The 18,397-nt window shown below is 32.5% G+C and overlaps 1 protein-coding gene across 14 annotated transcripts in view; it reads left to right on the top strand.

Annotated features, from left to right (window-relative positions):
- CCDC88A (coiled-coil domain containing 88A) overlaps positions 1-17,917 on the top strand; it is a 173,670-nt gene extending 155,753 nt beyond the window's left edge. For 3 of the 14 annotated variants that reach the window (XM_069071736.1, XM_069071734.1, XM_069071732.1), the window contains 7 exons: positions 697-780; positions 1,786-1,989; positions 2,618-2,689; positions 3,189-3,275; positions 3,609-3,689; positions 6,375-6,643; positions 8,690-10,419. In XM_069071736.1, the coding sequence (XP_068927837.1) occupies positions 697-780; positions 1,786-1,989; positions 2,618-2,689; positions 3,189-3,275; positions 3,609-3,689; positions 6,375-6,643; positions 8,690-9,697 (1,805 nt within the window). In that variant the 3' untranslated portion in view covers positions 9,698-10,419. Of the gene's footprint in view, positions 1-696; positions 781-1,785; positions 1,990-2,617; positions 2,690-3,188; positions 3,276-3,608; positions 3,690-6,374; positions 6,644-8,689; positions 10,420-13,649; positions 13,752-14,429 lie in introns of those variants that run through there. The other 11 variants (XM_069071745.1, XM_069071744.1, XM_069071739.1 and 8 more) reach the window with 9 other exon arrangements.
- Positions 17,918-18,397: the final 480 nt, after the last annotated feature.

Raw genomic sequence — 18,397 nt, 5'->3', positions numbered from 1 at the left:
ATAACAAAGGTTCTCCTAGAGGAGAACAACATGTTATCATAGTGCTAATGCTGAGAATTACTATCCTAAAATTTAGTTTAAACTGAGAAATTAATTCCCTCTTCTCTGTGTAATAGCTTGAGGGAATTATGAAATATTTGTATATGTTTTTGAGAAGTTTTTTTAAATTTCCCCCACCTCCACAATTAAAATTGATACACCCTCATAAAACATACAGTTTACTTTGATAACCACTTTAATTTTCGTCCCTGTTCTTCAAAATAAAGCTTTATCTATGAAACTCTAATATAAACATTAAAGTGAAAATAGAAAATTGGAAAAGATTGTGAGGTATCATATGTTACTAAGTAATAGTATATGTTTCATTACAGGTGTATATTGTATTTTTCTGGGAGAATTACTTTCATATATAATTCTCAGCAATTCCTGTGTCATAGGAATAGCCAAACTCCAAGTGTATGTTCCTCACCATTGTCTTCAGTGCTATTCCAAGTATATTTAGATTTCATGGTATAGATTTCATGATCATTATCACTCAAGAAGCATGAGAATAATAGACTTAGAATAGTGTACATAGCTGAAACTCAAACATATTCATTCCTGTCCTTAGTTTCAACATTTAACTCCCATCTGTTCTTCTTCCTTTTTTTCTTTCATTTCCCTGTTTCCGTTTTTCCTCATGCTCTGACATTAAAGTGGTTGCACTGAAAAGACTGCCCTTTTTGAGGAACAGACCGAAGGATAAAGACAAAATGAAGGCCTGCTACCGTCGCTCCATGTGTAAGACTTTATGACAGTTCAGCTTCTTTCAAATGGCTATACTGGCTTCCATTACTAATTTTTCACTAACCTTTTTCCTTGGACTGCACTAATTTTCATACTTTGCAAAGTGCAGTCTTCCTACAATACAAGGAGCTGGAGCATTATTTTTTTTCAACCTGGCACTGAAATTATAATATATGCATGTTCACTAATGCATATATACATATGTGTACCTGTTTAGCACATACATGTTGTCTGAGTTTCTAGTGCAGTTCAAATCTGAGGGGAAAACCCCTCCAAACCTGGATTTGATATAACACAGGGAATTCCTTAACAAGTTTTTTTTTTTAATGTATCTAAATTATTAGTTTGAGACATTGGTTTTCTAAAATAATCTGGTGCAAGAAAAATAAAAAGGTCTGTGACCCTTGAAAATGTTTGTCATTCCTTCTTTTGTAACACTTTCTGTTTGGTCTAAAAAAAGTAGAATGGGTAATTGATTAATTTTATTAAAGGTATATGGCTTTGGATACTGTTTTCCAGTTTGTCTTCCCAAATTTAATGTTTGTTTGATATACAAATAATTTATTCCTTCAGTAACCTACCATGACCAAGGACCCTTTACCATTTTCAACTTTAATATTATATTAGAACCTCTATCCATCTTACCTTTAATCATTCCATTTTGTCATTGCAAAACAACATACCAAGGCTTCTAACTCTATTGCATATCATTACAGCAAAAGCATGACAGTTATATATAAATAAATACCTTTCTCTGACTGCCAAAGGAAAAGTTAAAAAGTAAAAGCACACATTCACTAAAAATTTAGCCTTTGGCTTCTGTAACACTTTTCATTCAGCTGAATGCATGTCTTAATATAGGTGACCTTATGGTTATAAAGCATTTATGTACAGTTACATTGATGCATAGACTGATGTCACACAGTTTAAGATACAAAATAGGATTAAGAACAAATTCATTAAATCATGCTTATTCATTTGCTCTCATTTGCATCCCAGCCATGAATGACCTGGTGCAATCCATGGTCCTAGCAGGAGGACAGTGGACAGGTAGTTCTGAGAATTTGGAGGTTCCTGATGATATTTCTACGGGTAAAAGGAGAAAAGAATTGGGAGCTATGGCCTTCTCTACTACAGCTATCAACTTTGCAGCTGTCAACTCTTCTACAGGCTTCAGATCCAAGCAGTTGGTTAATAATAAAGGTATAGGCAGTCTGTTTGAACTATGGTGTAACTTTGTTGGCTACAAGAATTTATTATTAGTTGCTTTCTTTTATACTATTTTCTTGGCCTAACTAAAATTTTACAAAGTTATCTGATAAGTTTTTTTTTAACTAATATAAAGTATTTCAGAGAGCTCAAGGCATTGAATAAATAAGTTATGGAACTGTACCAAAACACTTTTCATTGATACCTGCAAAAATCCCAAAACAACATGGAAAGGAAAGGAGTGGGGGAAGTCAGTGAAAGAAACAGTGCAACACAGGAAAAGTAAGAGACATTAACTTCAGCCAAGATGAGCCACATAGAACTATCAAGACATTTGCTTTCTAACATCATAGGGAGATGTTCATAGTACTTTTAAGGGCCTTTCCCTAAGACATTCTACTTCCACTAAAACAACATAATTTCTGTCTCTTAGCCCTAGCTTTTCCTTTTTAAAAAATGTAAAACTCACTATAATACTGAACTTACTCAATGAAATATGTTACATAATGAACAAGGTACTAGAATGAAAGAGAATTCCCATACGCTTTGTAAATGAAGATTTCTAATGAGATTTTTTTGTGATGAAAAATGTGTTTTATCTTTTTTACTATTTTATGTGTAGATACTACATCATTTGAAGATGTAAGTCCACAAGGTATTAGTGATGATTCTAGTACGGGATCAAGAGTTCATGGTAAGAAGTGGACTTTCAGTTAATGTATAGTGAATGCAGAATGGGAATGTTAAGAATGTTGCATAATGTAGGTGAATGACATTTCAAGAAAGCATGTGCTTATATAACTTCAGTAATTTGTGACTGCTCTTGTAACTTTTCCAATTCTAACACTTCCTTTCTAAAGGATATCGCCTCATCTAAATGTTCTCTATTTTTAATCATTTTCATTTATGAAGTGTGCCTGAACAGGATCCAAAAATGGAGGTAGGGAGTTTGACCAGTTTCACCAGTATTAGGATAAAGTTATGAATTAGATGTTTTACTATTTTTTTAAAGTTTCAGTTTCTATTTCAAAAAAGCTATTAGAAACCATTTTTAACAAAATAAATTATTTTAGAATAGGCAAATTTCATTTCATGAATCAGATTAATTGAAAGATAATTTATTATTATTTACAAATTATTCAAATAAAATAGCATAGGACACTTAATACAGTTGTTTCCCTTATATTGGATAGGAGTACTGGACATTAACTGTGCAGACGCTCATACTCCTCCTGTTCGTGGCATCGCTACAATGTGCAGGGTTCCTTGTCAGATCTGTTGTAAGTGATATAATTACCAGCATCTTTCTGCATGCTGTTCTGTTCAATTAATGCAGACTTGGTTTCAATCTCACTTACCATTTTCACTTTTAATATGCATTTTCTCTTTTCCTTTTTCTTAATTCCTACTTTTCTAGTACTGTTCTTTTCTGAAGTGTGTACTCTTGAACAATTTGGAAATTCCTTCTCTTTCTAATCTGAAAGAATCAATCTTTAGTTATGTTGAGCATACTCAAGCCTGTGAAATCATGCATGATTACTACCTCAGCATTTAGAAATATCTGCTGGATTGGACATCTTATGTTGTCCCCTGATTTTTTTTTTTTCATTTAGCTTCCAGGCCAGCCAGCCTTGATAGTGGTAGAACATCCACTAGTAATAGCAATAATAATGCTTCACTCCATGATGTCAAAGGTATGCTGTAGGGAAATAATATTAATGTGTTCCATCTATTCCTGTTATTTGAATGGGTTTTATAGAGTGATCTGTGTTTGATATGATGAAATGATGAAGCTATGTGTGAAATCTGTTAAAATTTTTTTTACTATGGGCATTATAAGAAATGTGTAAAGACTTTTTACACACTTACAAATGTATGACTTTGCAAAATCTATAGGCATATGTAGAGAGAGAGTCAGTTGGAATTTTAATTTCCATTTTTTATCTTCACAGAATCACAAGTTTGTAGTAGAAATATTTGTATAGATTCTTACATAAACACTAGGTTTGCTCTTCAACTTGGAAAAAGATGTCTGATTTTTTAATGGTTAGTTTATATTGTTAGTTTATTAAAATCTCATACTTAAAGTATATAAAGTAATTTCTAAAAGTACATTTGAGTAATTGAATTAATAGCTTAATATTGGGGCGTCTAGGTGGCACAGTGAGTAAAGCGCTGGCCCTGGAGTCAGGAGGACCCGAGTTCAGTTCCAGCCTCAGACACTTAACAACCACACAAAAAAACTAGCCGTGTAACCTTGGGCAAGTTACTTAACCCCAATTGCCCTCCAAAAGGCAAAAAAAAATTAAAAAATAAAAAATAGCTTAATATTATAAAATTTTGAACATCCTAAACAATACTAGTTAATCAAAATACTTATCTCTCTTCTTTAATGGATAAATAATAATATATCCTTTAATTTGGAAAGAACATACATCTATATGTAAGGAACATAAGTGTAAAAGTGTAAATTATGTGAATAATTTTAAATAATATTGAAATGAAATATTACATAAAGATGTAATATTGTGTGAAAAAAGTATGTTGAAGCTTCTTTCTCTTAAGTTTTGGTGTTCATTTGAGAGTCAGGCTTCATTTCACAGTAAGGGTTAGGAAAGTCTGACTTACACTTTTTCTTGGAGCTTGTATACTATACTAATGTGAAATTAGCCTTGTTATTTATACAATATAAAATATTTTAAATGCCTTTTTTACAAATGAACTGGGTTTCTATGGATTATATTTAGTGTCTTTATTTGCCCAGGTTATCTATTTTTTAAAACACCACCTTTTCACCTAATTAATATAAGATTCTGCTCAGTCTGAATTAGAGTTACTTCTCATTATCCATTTTGGAAGTAATGTCTACTTTTTTTTAGTCCAGTTATAGAAATATGCAGTCTGAAAAGAACCAACTGTTCCCAAAAGTATTTGACCTAAGAATGATCATATTTAGTAACAACTTAGAGCTTGTAGGGTTGTTCAGCATCATTTCAGTTATTGCAGTTAAATATCTGCACACTAATACAGAACTGAGTCAGTTATGTATAATAAAAGTTAGTTTTTTAAAGCACTTTTAGTTTTAGTCTTTTTTTTTTTTTTTTGCTTTTTTGGGAAGGCAATTGGTGTTAGGTGACTTGCTTGCCCAAGGTCACACAGCTAGTTTTTGTGTTAAGTGTCTGAGGCCGGATTTGAACTCAGGTCCTCCTGACTCCAGGGCAGGTACTCTGTTCACTGCGCCACCTAGCCGCTCCCAACACTTTTAGTTTTTTAAGGGAAACTTTTTTTTTGTTTTGAAATATCTAATATAGCACTTTATATTTGTATAACATTTTACAGCTTACAAAGTATTTTCATATAAATATCAATATAGAAAACCCTACAGAGTAGATAAGGCAGATGTTTTTATTCCCACATTTGCATCTTCACACAGAAGGAAACAAGTTTTAGGAGGCCTTAGTTACTTGTACAGGGTCACACATCTAATTGAAGGGTAAAATTGCTATCAGAACCCATGTGTCCTGAGTTCTTTTCATATTGCTCTCTAATTATTAGAGGTATCAATTCTCCATTTTATTTTGCTTTATAAATATAATGTTTAGGTTTCTGATATTTTTATTTTTTACGTGGCACAGTGGATAGTGCTGGGCCTGGAGTCAGGAAGACCTGAGTTCAAATCCAGCCTCAGATATTTATTAGCTGTGTGACCCTGGGCTCACTTAACCCTGTTTACCTCAGTTTCTTCATCTTTAAAATGGTCTGGGGAAGGAAATGGCAAACCACTCCAGTACATTTGCCGAGAAAACCCCAAATGAGGTCACAAAGAGTCGGATGTGACTGAATAACAACATAGTTTGTATAAAAGCAGAAGAACTTCACTAAGTAAAAAGAGGAACCTGTCAGCTTTCAAAAGAGAAAAAAGAATTTTATTTAAATGCAGAAAATTAGAATAAAATATCAGCAACTAGAATTGTCAGCAATTAGAATTGGCTTCTAATATTCTTCAGAACATTTTAAGTACTTTTTTCCTACTTTTCTATTTGTATCCCCATAAGTGCTTTGCACATAATAATTCTTTACTGAATGTTTTTTTCTGTGACTTATTCATAAATACTAAAGCTTAGAATTTTTCCTTTGTGGGCTAAATTATGAAGTATTTTAAAATTATTTGTGTAAACCATTTTTATTAAAATAACAAAACTGCAGGCTAATTGATATCTTTAAAATGTTGGTGGCATGTTTTCAGAACCATTTATGAAATAAAATTTTAGGGTAAAGTATAGCTATAGTTAAAATGAGAACCCAGACAAATAAATAATATTTGAATGATTTCTGTCCTATTTCTGTTAAAGAACTTTTAATACAATTTGCTCTAAAAGCAGGTGCAGTTAATAGTCAAAGCAGACCACAAAGCCACAGCAGTGGAGAATTTAGCCTACTTCAAGAACATGAGGCATGGTCCAGTAGTAGCAGCAGTCCAATCCAGTACTTGAAACGATATACCAGATCAAGTCCTGTGCTCCAGCATAAAATTCCTGAAACACTAGATAGCCGAGCACATCACAAGATGAAAACTGGTTCCCCTGGGAGTGAAGTGGTTACTCTACAGCAGTTTTTAGAAGAAAGCAACAAGCTTACCTCAATACAGGTAAGGTACAAAGAAACGATTTTTAAGGATGTTAACAGTTTTATTATGCTGTTATAGGAAAAAACAACAACTTACTTTTGAAGAGGCACAGCTATTTTTATAATTGAAGATTTTCTATTTAGTTTTCTAGTTGAGTGGTGGGAAGGAGTTTTCGGAATTTCACAGCCATTTCTATGTACGTGTATATATTACATATTTGCGTGTTCATGTGTGTATATGTATGTAAACCTTTTTGTGAGGAGGGTGTAGATATGAACAAAAATAGTTTATGCAGATGTGTATGAACCTCATTAATGCAAAAGATGTCAATATAAGACATGTTTAGGCATCATATTGCCTATTATATATTGGTGTACCTGAGGTTACATGATGATGGCAAGTAGTGACAAAACTGGAATGAAAGCAGAAGCAATTAACTACCATCTTTTAATAAGGCTAATAAAGCTTGGCTGGATAATTTCATTTGGATGAAATGATCAATGAAGTTTATAAGTGACATATTGGCAGCTCCTCTGTAAGTTGTAAGTTGAAGGTACTAAGGCTTTAGTGGCTTGTGTGTATAAGAGGCAAGATTTGCCTTCTTGACAGAAGATTTTGTATTTTATAATAGGGAACAAGGGAGTGACATGGCTAGACCTGTGCTTTAGGAATATAAAAATTGGCCACCTTATGGAAGGAATGAAGAGGGTGAGACTAGAGGAACACAGGTCATTTAGGAGGCTATTACAGTAGTCCAGGTGAGACTTAGTGAGGGTTTAACTGGAGTGATAGTTTTATAAAAGGAGAGGAGACTGATTGAAGAGATGTTGTAGACCTAGAATTGAAAGCCATTTGCAAATGATTAGATATGGAGGGTTGGAAACAGTAAAGGATAACTTTGAAATCATAACCCTAGAAGGAGAGGTGCCTTTAATAAAAATGGAGAAAAGAAGTTGGGATGTGAGGGGTAGATTTGGTAAGAAAAGATAAACTCTTTTTGGAAAAGATAATTTCATTTTGGATATGTTTAGTTTAAGATTCCCATTTGACATCCAGAACAGGATTTCCAGAAGGCAGTTTTGTGATGTGGCACTTCATTCTGTGTTCATGCTATCCAACCATACTAGGGATTAAGTAACCATACAAGTAGCAATATGCACTCATAAAACATAGCATCTTTAAACCTCTTCCCAAAGGCAGATTAATAAAGTAAGCTTAATGCTTCTACAAGAATATTCTTCATCAAATCAAGGCCATGGGAAAAGAGGTTCATCTTGTCTGAGAATGTGCAAATTTGGAGAAAGGAATATATGTGTCTAGTTTTCCAGCAAATCTATATTGATACAGCAATAATTCTGAATATTTTTCAGCTATATTGAGCCAGTGTTAAAGTTATTTTTTCAAACATTTCTACCATAAGACCTTATTAATTCTCATATTCAAATTTTATGTTAATTCCAGTCAGATTTATTAGATCACATCTGGGGTATCGTGTAATGTAAAAATTCTTTTTTTAAACACATTTTGAGAACAACATTGAGCTCTAATCCTAAGTTTTGTAAGCTTGTCTTATAATAATGCTATTCTAGCTGTTGCCATTTACTATAGATGTACCAAAAGCAAGGTGTCTCATTTTCATAGAAAGCTGTACAAATACATTCATATTAATAATTCATATATTTATAGATTGCTTAACTCTTTTAAGAACTTTCCTTGCAACAACTTTGTGATATACATAATACTCATATCATTGTTCCCATTTTACAGACACAGAAAATGAGGTTTAGATAGGTGAAGTGATTTGCCCATAGGCAGCAGTTAGTATCAGAGACTAGTAGCAAAGTTAGGTCTTAAAAACATAGGTCACTGCCTTTTAGTCCTCTGCTCTTTACATTAAATACAAAACTTAAAACACCCACACACTTTGCATTTATATATAAATAAAAATTTACCCTAAAAACGTCAATGAAAATATTGCTTTGTAATTAAATGCAGTAATATGTCAAAAAAGTAGTATATGGTTAATCATTGATCTGTGTTAATTTTATTGTTGTTATATTATTACAGATGAAGTCTTCAAGCCAAGAAAACCTTTTAGATGAAGTAATGAAAAGTTTATCTGTCTCTCCTGACTTTATGGGAAGAGAAAAGGCAGTTAGCTGTGGTCTTGTTAGGTCAATAAGTGGAAAAACCACAGCTGACTTCTCTGATGGACGGTCAACTAAGGCTGAACAGTTTGTCAGGCCTAGTCCTCAAAAGACTGAAGATTCTTACTTCATTAGTTCTCCAGGAAAATCTACATCAAGCTCTCAAGGAAAGGTCAAGTTAGTAAAAGAAACCTTTATATCACAACGACAATCAAAAGATAGTAACCCTTATGCTACTTTACCTCGTGCAAGCAGTGTGATCTCTACAGCTGAGGGGACTACACGAAGGACAAGCATTCATGACTTTTTGTCCAAGGACAGTAGACAGCCTGTGTCAATTGATCCATCACCAGCTACAGCTGATAACATCCCATCAACATCTAGTGAGTACTATGTACACCAACAGCCCCCTGATTTAGTTCACAGTTCCACAAATACCATAGATTCCCATTCACAAAGTGATTTAATTACAGCTATGCATTCAACCTATATTGTGTCTACCTCTACTCAGACTAGGAATTCAAGAATTGAAAGGTCAAATTTTCATGACAAAAACTTTGCAACCATTAATGTATGTAGTAATACGGTGGGAATATCAGCTAGTGAAAGTATAGGACCCTTTTCTATTACTCATATAGCCCAGCCATTTTTATCCCTGAATACAGAATTAGTTAGTAACATAAGTGGGTTGCCCCAAAGACCAGCCATCCAAACTAATGATCACACATTTATCTCATCACTTAAAGCTGTACAGAAAGATAATGAACAGCCTTCTGAGAACCAGAAGTCTGTTAATAGTAACCCACAGTCTTCTCTAAATAGCAGTGAAATTACTACTCTTTCATGTCTAAATCCTGGTGAGACAGAACCCCCATTATTATTCTCTGAAGATAATCAAACTGTTTGGTATGAATATGGTTGTGTATGATAAAAAAACACAAAATTTGAAGTGTATGTTATCTCATGTGCTTTGTGTGATGTTACCTAATTTAGGAAGCTTTCTACTGAAAAGCCTTATGTGGTTAGGTTTACGTTTTATTTTTGAATGGTGGTATCGTGCTCAGCATGTGTATGAATGTAAAATTGTAACTACACCAAAGCTTGCATGAAATATTAATTGCACTGTATATTTTTGCATGCCTTTGCTAGCCTTAACAATCCGAGCTTAATGTTTCATATTTTTGTTTGTTATATGACAAAAATATTTTGTTACCTTTGTTTTACCTAGAGCATGTTAAAGAAATTGCATGCCATGCTATGAGGAAGGAACCTCTGAACTAAATTTCAGCAAAAGAAATTGCTTCTAAATTGTGTTCTTTTTTGTTGCATTATCTATATACACTTTATACAACTAAGTCAGAAGATTCATTTTCTCTTTTATTGTAGAATATACAGATTTCATCTTGCACATGTACAGTACTAATGAGAAAAACATGTAGGGAGATTTCCAAGTCTTTTACTAGTTATTTAAGGTATTTGTCTTGTCATTTTGCTTTTTGTGCAAATTATAGTTAATTCAGACAACTAGTTTGCATTGCCAATATGAAACAGGATCCATATTTATAAACATTGTTCAAATGTAAGGCATTGTTAACACTCAAACATGAATGAGTTTTTTGAGTGCTCAATAAAATTAATTGTAACTAGGAACTTTTTCCTTAATTCTTTTCATACTCTTTCAGTCCTCTCTGGTGTGTAGAATTGCTCAATTACTATTATTTCTACTTAAGATGAATTTTTCCATAGAATTAAATAGTACAATAACTTTCTTTACTTTTTTAGTATGATGATAATAAACAGTCATAATATTGTGGTGGAATTCTTATTTTTACTAATATTAAAAAGGATCTAAATGAGAAAATGGAAGATAAGTCTTTAGAGCTTATAGCTCTATGATCACTATTTGAAATAAAATAATTGTTAGTAAAAACATTTTGAAAAAATTTTCAATATTTATCTTTAAATCTCTAAAATTATAATTCAGAGTTTTTAAAATTACCTTCTTTGTACACAGTATGATTTCTTATATTTAAGTATATGCTTACAAGTTTTTTGTGGGGATTTTTTTTTAGTAGAAAGAGTTTGAGAAAATTACTTGTTAAGTCCAATAACTCAGGTATAGCATGTCTTTGAAAGTAGAGCCAGTTTGATCTCTTGCTTTTTTAATAGATAAATGTTTTATTGTTTTTTTCAATATGTCTGTCACTTCCCAGTAACTTCTCTCACACAGAATAGAAAGCTCTCTTATAACAAAGATGTAAGCGTTAAAAAACCCCCACAAATCAATAGTTTTGGTCATATCTGACACACTATGTATGCCTCTATCCACATCTGTAGTCTACCACCTCTTTATTAGACTTCCTCCGAAGTCAAATTTGGTCATTCATATCTTTCAGTATTGTTTTCTTTTACATTATTGTGGTTATATTTTAAATTGTTCCCTTTGTCTCTATTTATTTCACTCATCATGTGAGATAAACTTTCCCAGTTCTGCATATTCACTCTTTCTTGGGCACAGTAATACCTCATTACACTCAAATAACACAGTTTGTATAGACATTTCCCAGTTGATGAGCTGTTTTCCAATTTTTTTTGCCATTTTGAAAAGTAATGGCATAACTTTTTTTTTTGGAGGAAAGGAGGCAAGGCAATTGGGGTTAAGTGACTTGCCCACAGTCACACAGCTAGTGTGTCAAGTGTCTGAGGCCAAATTTTAACTCAGGTCCTGCTGACTCCTGGGCCAGTGTTCCATTTGCTGTGCCACCAGCTGCCCCTTCTTTCTTTTTTTTTTTGTGGGGGGAGGAGGTTTAAACTCTTTTTGTATATGTGGGAACTATGCCAAGTTATTAAAATTGTAAAATTGCAACTTTGATCCAGTTCCTTCCAGAAAGCAAGTTGGACTTCTGATCTGCATCTTAATTATTCTACTTGATTATGGTCAAAAGCAGTTTAATCTGGTGCCCAGAAGAAAAAAAAAAGTCTTGAAGTGAGACTTTTTAAATGGTGGAAAATTATCAGAGAAAATTAAATGAAAAACAGAAATTCTAAAGATCCTTTGCTTGATAAAGTATGTTTTAGATATTAGTCTTTCTGTACTCAATAGGACAATATTTGAAAGGGCTAGACTATTCCCACTCATGTTTTTTAGACTCCTTTATGTTTCATAGTTAGTTATCCCTAAAGTCTCTTGCTGCAGATGTAATATAGAGGAATAATTAATACATCTCATATCTTATCCTTCTTCCAAAACACATTTTCAACATGAGAAATATTTTTCCTTGCGACTTGTATAACATGATCTCAGTATTTTCAGTGTTCATTGCTATTAGTACTATAATCTAAAAAGTAGGTTCAAGCCATGTAACTTGTAGAAACAATATGCTTGTATAGATTTCGATGTCTCTAAATTTATGAAAAACATGCTCTATGTCCATTTTTGTAGCTTTATCATAATTGATATTATTTTAGTTATGAGTCTACTCAGAATCTTTACCTTAAAAGGTTTTAAAGACATTAACTTAAAACACAAAAAATATGCTATATTAATAATTAATCCATTGGCAGATTAAACTTTTAAGAAATCAACATCTCTATAAATAGCTAAATCTGACTTACTTTATTCATTTGCATTCACTTACTAGCCTAGTTTATTCCTTTAATGTCCTATTTCAAAAGTAATAGCATCAAAAATATACACAGTAGTCCATTTTAAAAAGTAATGGCACTTCAGATATTGTCCTGTACCAATATTTAAATATTCATCTTTTCAAGGAGGGCTTTATTAGCCTACTCAGGTTTGAATTATGAGAGCCCTCCTGGATTATTGCATTATATTTAACCACCAAGAAAATTTAAGTTTAGGAGCGGCTAGGTGGTGAAGTGAATAGAGCAACGACCTTGGAGTCAGGAGGACCTGAGTTCAAATGTGGCCTCAGACACTTAACACAAAAAACTAGCCGTGTGACCTTGGGCAAGTCACTTAACCCCAATTGCCTCCCCCCCCCCCAAATAAATAAATAAGAAAATTTAGAAGTTTATCTAAAAGAAGATTTTACTTCTCACATTTAGATCTCTGAAGAACTATTTTTACATAGTTATAGATATTTTGCATATGTGTGTATATATGTACTATTCTCAGAATATACATTCAAAACAAATATATATAATTAATAGCAATGTCATCTGTCAGTCTTTTGAAATAATTGGGAATTGAAGACAAAACTTCCCTCAGAGACCATCAGCTCCTGTTAAAGGCAATCAAAAGCTTGCCCCAAAATATTATTAATTTTGTACCTCTTTTTCTGTCTTACAGAACAATTGCATTCCACCTCTTCATTCTACAGATGAGAAAACTAATGCACCTGAAACATTTCAGGCCCAGATTCCAAGGAATCATTTCCACAAGCCTTTTAGGATCTTACATTCATTGTAGTAAACATTCTTGGTCCAAGGCAGATTTTAGATGTTTTTCTCTATGAGCAAATAGACTTTTTCCCTTATAAAGTTTTCTTGAAATCCTATTTTTATTAGTAAAGAATAAAAATATTGCATTGTGCATGTTTTATCTATTGCATGCAAGAATTATTTTCTGCTTTACAAACAACACAACCATTCAAGTGAATAAATGTAATACTTAAACCTACTAGACATTAAAAAGCTGAAAATATAAATTTTATTTGGTATTAATTATATCCTTTTTCAATTAAAAAACTCTTAATTCAGATGAACACAGCCAAAAAAAAAAAAAGCTCCAGGCAGTTATATACATTTTTTTCTTTTCCCTATTCAGTGGGATTATTTTTTCGTTTATCATTTCCATGAATTGTGATATGTTTTAATCCTTGGCTAATTAAATAACATGAAATGCTTTTTTCCTGCAGATGTGGACACTATACAAGAAAGCAGGAATTCAAAAAGCAGGTCTAGGGAGCAACAAAGCTCCTAATTCTATTACCCCCACTAGATGAGATGTGGGCCAAGTGGTGAGTTTCCTGCCCAAAATATAAATGAGATTAGTCTCATTTATTTAAAAAAAAAAAACTAACAGCATTAAGAGAGTAAGTGCACATTGCATTAACAGATGTAAATATTGCTTGCTTAATTAATTGGTTTTCTTTCTTTACTATTAAAGTCATATTATATTTCTATCATTTGTTTTGCCCACCTGGGCAGGGAGCAAAAAAAAGCCTTCCTTAAAAGTACTTGTTTGGATGGAGACAGGGGAGGAAAGGGAAAATGGTCTGCAAAATAACATTTTCTTTGCATAAATTTAGTCTTGCTATTTAATAATTTTCTAGAATTGTCAAATTGATATTTTTTAAAAATCAGTTTCTGAAAATTTAAAAACATCTGTATCTAAGAAGTTGTAATTGAGTGCCTTTTTCTTTCGACCAGAGAGGTAAAATTGTTTTCAAAGACAGTATAATTATTGGAAGAACAGATTGGTAATTTTGGTAAAGTAGTATATATTTTGAAGGTTTGATATTTTTAAGCTCTTCTAGGAAAAATTATATCTGGCATTCTGTCACTTTCTTATCTCTATTAAAATTTATCTGGTGCATGCTGCTAGTTCTTCAGTACCTATTCTGTATTTTAGATCTTTTGAAACCTTTAAGCTTTTCTCATATTTTCTTTCTTCTTTCTACCTTTTAACTAAACAGAGAGAGAAAGTGTCCTTCAGTATCTCAGTATGAAGCCTTTTTTCTGAAGTAACAAGACAGCCAACTGTAGAAGTCATTTAAAACAAACAAACAAAAAACTTTAAGGGAACTTTTAACAATCCTTCGTGAGTAGAGCAGGCAAGAAATGCAAACCTTCCTTTCTTCCTTCCTTGAATCAAGGAGCACTACCGGAATCAACTGCCAAAATTTTTAGAAGGTCTTAGGACTTATAGCACTTTGAACTGTTAAGATCTACTGAATAAAGGACAGTTCTCCTCTCCCTGAGAACCAAGTGTTTTATTGTTTCAAGAATTACTCCAAGAACAATCTACTTTCATCATTTGTTCATGAGTTTAGCCATTGATTGCTTAATGCTTCTGCTAATTAGCCCAAATCTAGCCATTTATATTTAGTTCTGTGAATTTGAATTAATGCTATTGTATTTTGTGGTTTGTACTATATATCCAGGTACAAAAAAAAATTGGCATGTCACTGCCTATTTTTGGTTGGCAGACTGCATGATGTTACTCTTTTAAAAACCCTTCCAATTATTTTGGTGCATACTACAAGAAAAATTGAATTTATGAGAAGACATGTCTGAGAACTCTATAATAAAATAGGAGTGATTAAAAATTAGCATTGAAATTTGTATGCTTTCCATGTTCACCATTCATCATTAAGGAACACTAATCAAACATACGTGGATGTGGATGTAAGCCAGTTAATGAGTGATTTTCTGGAACTTTTAAGGTGGTTTCCCTTCCTCTTCTCCCATACCCTTACTGCCCCCAGCAAATGGCATTCCCAGGATAAAGCTGTCTTACTCTAAATATTTAAACTCATTTTCTTTCCTTGTTTGATATTGAGGTTTTTTGGTTTTTGTTCTTTTTACATGAGAGCTGACTATTGCTTAAGAGGTTTTCTTATGGCAAAAGTAATGTAAATAATTTCATACAATCTGCATTTTGCCAGGAACTCATTTAATTATTGAGAATCATTTATTAATAAGACTTTTTTGTCCTTTGTAACCTTACATTAAAATTGATAACTATTATTGGTACTTTTGAAATATTTGTATGCATTTGTTACCCAAAACATCTGCAAGAAGCACAAAAGAATAAATTTAGTTAACCCAGGGAAATATATGTAGACTTTGTAGTAATTCCCATTTTATATTAATATCAGTTTTATTTTCTTAATACAGAAATGAAAATGCCTATTAATGGGAATTGATTATTCATCCTCAAGTCTACATTTATAGAGAGTTTCTTAACATTCATACAAGTTTGAAATGGGAAATATTTTTTTTAATGTTAGTTTACTTCTTAGGCTCTCAGTACCAGCTACAAAGACATTTTTGAGATATTTCCATATTTGATGTATTTCTGTATGTGGTTTATAAACTTTTTGTTTCATTGATAATTTAGTAGTCATAGAAAAAGTCTCTTTTTGTTGTGTGACTTCCACTAATAATATTGTACTTACATATGGTTTACTCTCAGAGAAACCCACTCCAATATAAAGAGACAGCATGATTTTTTAATCAGAAAATAGGGTAACTTGGGTCTATCCTTAATGCCACTTTTACTTGGTTTTGATTTTTCCATTCCTAAAACAAACTTATTTGCTACCATATGATATTGTAAAGTTAAAACAGCTCTGATGCCCTTGGATGAAAGGTGCTATGTGAACATAAAGAATTGTTCTAAAACATGAAACTGGACAGGAGACATGTTTCAAATCTATTCTATGGGCTTTCCAAACATTGTTTTTTATATCATTCGGTGACCAAAATATTTAATGACTTCTTAGACTAAAAGATTAAATGACCAGTGGGTTGCACCCCAGTCTAAAGAAACTTACATGTAACAAACATATAAATTTTATTACAAGTAATAAATTTGAAAATAAAAGTAAAAAAATTTTTTTAGTTAAATACATTCGATTAAAAGAGACTTAGGTTTCTATTGAATTTCATCTGCTTGGCAAATAGCACATGTCCTGGGGCCATCCCTGAAATTTGCCATGTGATAAGTTGGAGGTGGCCCAACAAAGGGGTCTGGTAATCATAGGTTGACCTTCCTGCAAACATTAATAGTCTTAGAAAGGGATATTTCTTACTTAAGGTTCATAGTGCAGCCGTAGAAGTAGAAAGAGTTACTTAAGGGCAGTCCAGATAGGACTGTTCTAAGTAAGTAGACTGGGAGTTTAACCTAAAAAAGTAGCCTGGAAAGAAGAAACCAAGGGGAAATATCAAGATGATCCCTAAATAGTTTTAACTGTACTTGATGCCTTCGTTGTTCCCTTTAGAAAGGGGGAGGTGATTGGAGATAACAGCCACAAAAATTTTCCATTTTTTCCCTAAAATGATTTCTAGAGTTGACCTTATTAGGTAGACAACACTTTTTGTCACATACAATCTTTCTCAATCAAATTACAAATCTGCTTTACTGGAATCTGAAATGACATTTTTCCCTCTAGCCTGCTTGTTATTCTGGTCTCACCTGAATCAACAGCTCTGTCCCTAGAAAAACAAATAATTCAATACTTAGGGTAATCATCTCATTTCTTGTAACCACAGAAGATTCTACTGGATAGTGCTTCACTTAGGGGCATATGTGGAAGTTTTGGGTCCAAGTTTTTGGGTTGGTAATTACCAAAGAGTTAAATAAAACAGGTTTATATGTAGCACCTTTCATACCAGGACATGGTAAAACCCTCTTTAAAATTTACTATGCTCATTATTGAATTGCAGCCACTTCTCATGTCCCATACTTTGTTAGCTAATACTTTGTTAGGAGTGAAAAATGTGTTGCAAAAAAAAAAAAAAAACTGGAAATACATTGGGGAGCATGTGTAACAAATGATTTAAGGATTTTTATGTTGCTTCTTATGAAAAGATGTTTCTTTTCTGGCTACATTTAATCCCAAATTGTATTTTTCTTTTCTTTAATCTTTGTTTGGAACTAATAATAATGCAGTTTCAAAAAAAGGAGCCCATTGTCAAATGTAAACCTTTCTGTACATGTTTAGATAGTTTGACAATAATGGAAATGCCTTAAAAGGAATGCTTATGGGTAAAATGGCACTTATAACAACCTTTAACAAAACTTTCTTATTTAAAATTGTCTTTTCTTTATCAAGGGCTCTCTTTTAAATGTCTGCCATTGTACTTATAATTGTTATTAAATACCAAATCAAATAATACACATTCTGTATATTTCCTTTAAAACCCACTGTTGGTAATTTGGGGTTATGGTAAATAATCTGATATTTGATAATGCCTGAATACTACGGAAATCAATCCTGCTGTTCTGTTTCTTATTTTTCTTTATACTCATTTCTTGAAATTTTCATTTTTGACCTAAGTATTCTTTTAAAATTTGATTGTTAATTTGGAGTTCTCTGTTACCTATATTGACTAAATAGACTCAAAATATGTGATTTTTTTTATAACTAGTGATCATCATTAAAACAACTAAAATTAATTTAGATGTGTGGCAATTTGGCACAATAAAAATGTCATTTTAAATCCCTCAATACCTAACAATAGCTTTTAACATGATTAAGGAAAGATTTTGAAAATTTCTTGTGTTAGTAACAACTATCTCTAGTTTATGAAATCATTCAGTTCTCATTTTTGAAAGGGGTCTTAGCAATCATTTAGTCCAACTTAAAACCAAACCTCTTTCTACAATATCCCTAACAAAGTCATCCAGCCTCCATTTGAGAAGTCATCAGAGATAAAGAATTCCAATTTTGCATAACTCTTAATTGTCATACTTTGTCTACATAAGTTTCTTTGTAATTCCCACCCGTTGCTCCTGGTTCTACCCTCTGGCATCAAATAAAACGAACTTAATCAACTACATGACAGCTTTTCAGATTCTTAAAAAGTTCCTGTGTAACCCAAGTCCTTTTCTTCTTCAGCCTAAATACCCAGGTCCTTAAAGCAATGTTCATATAGC

The sequence above is a fragment of the Petaurus breviceps genome, unplaced genomic scaffold (genome assembly GCF_028583685.1).
Source record: "Petaurus breviceps papuanus isolate PSGF00001 unplaced genomic scaffold, PetGlider_PUasm1.0 90842, whole genome shotgun sequence".
NCBI classification, from domain to species: domain Eukaryota; kingdom Metazoa; phylum Chordata; class Mammalia; order Diprotodontia; family Petauridae; genus Petaurus; species Petaurus breviceps.
Note: the sequence above shows the minus strand (reverse complement) of the source record. Positions and strands in the feature narration are given on the sequence as shown.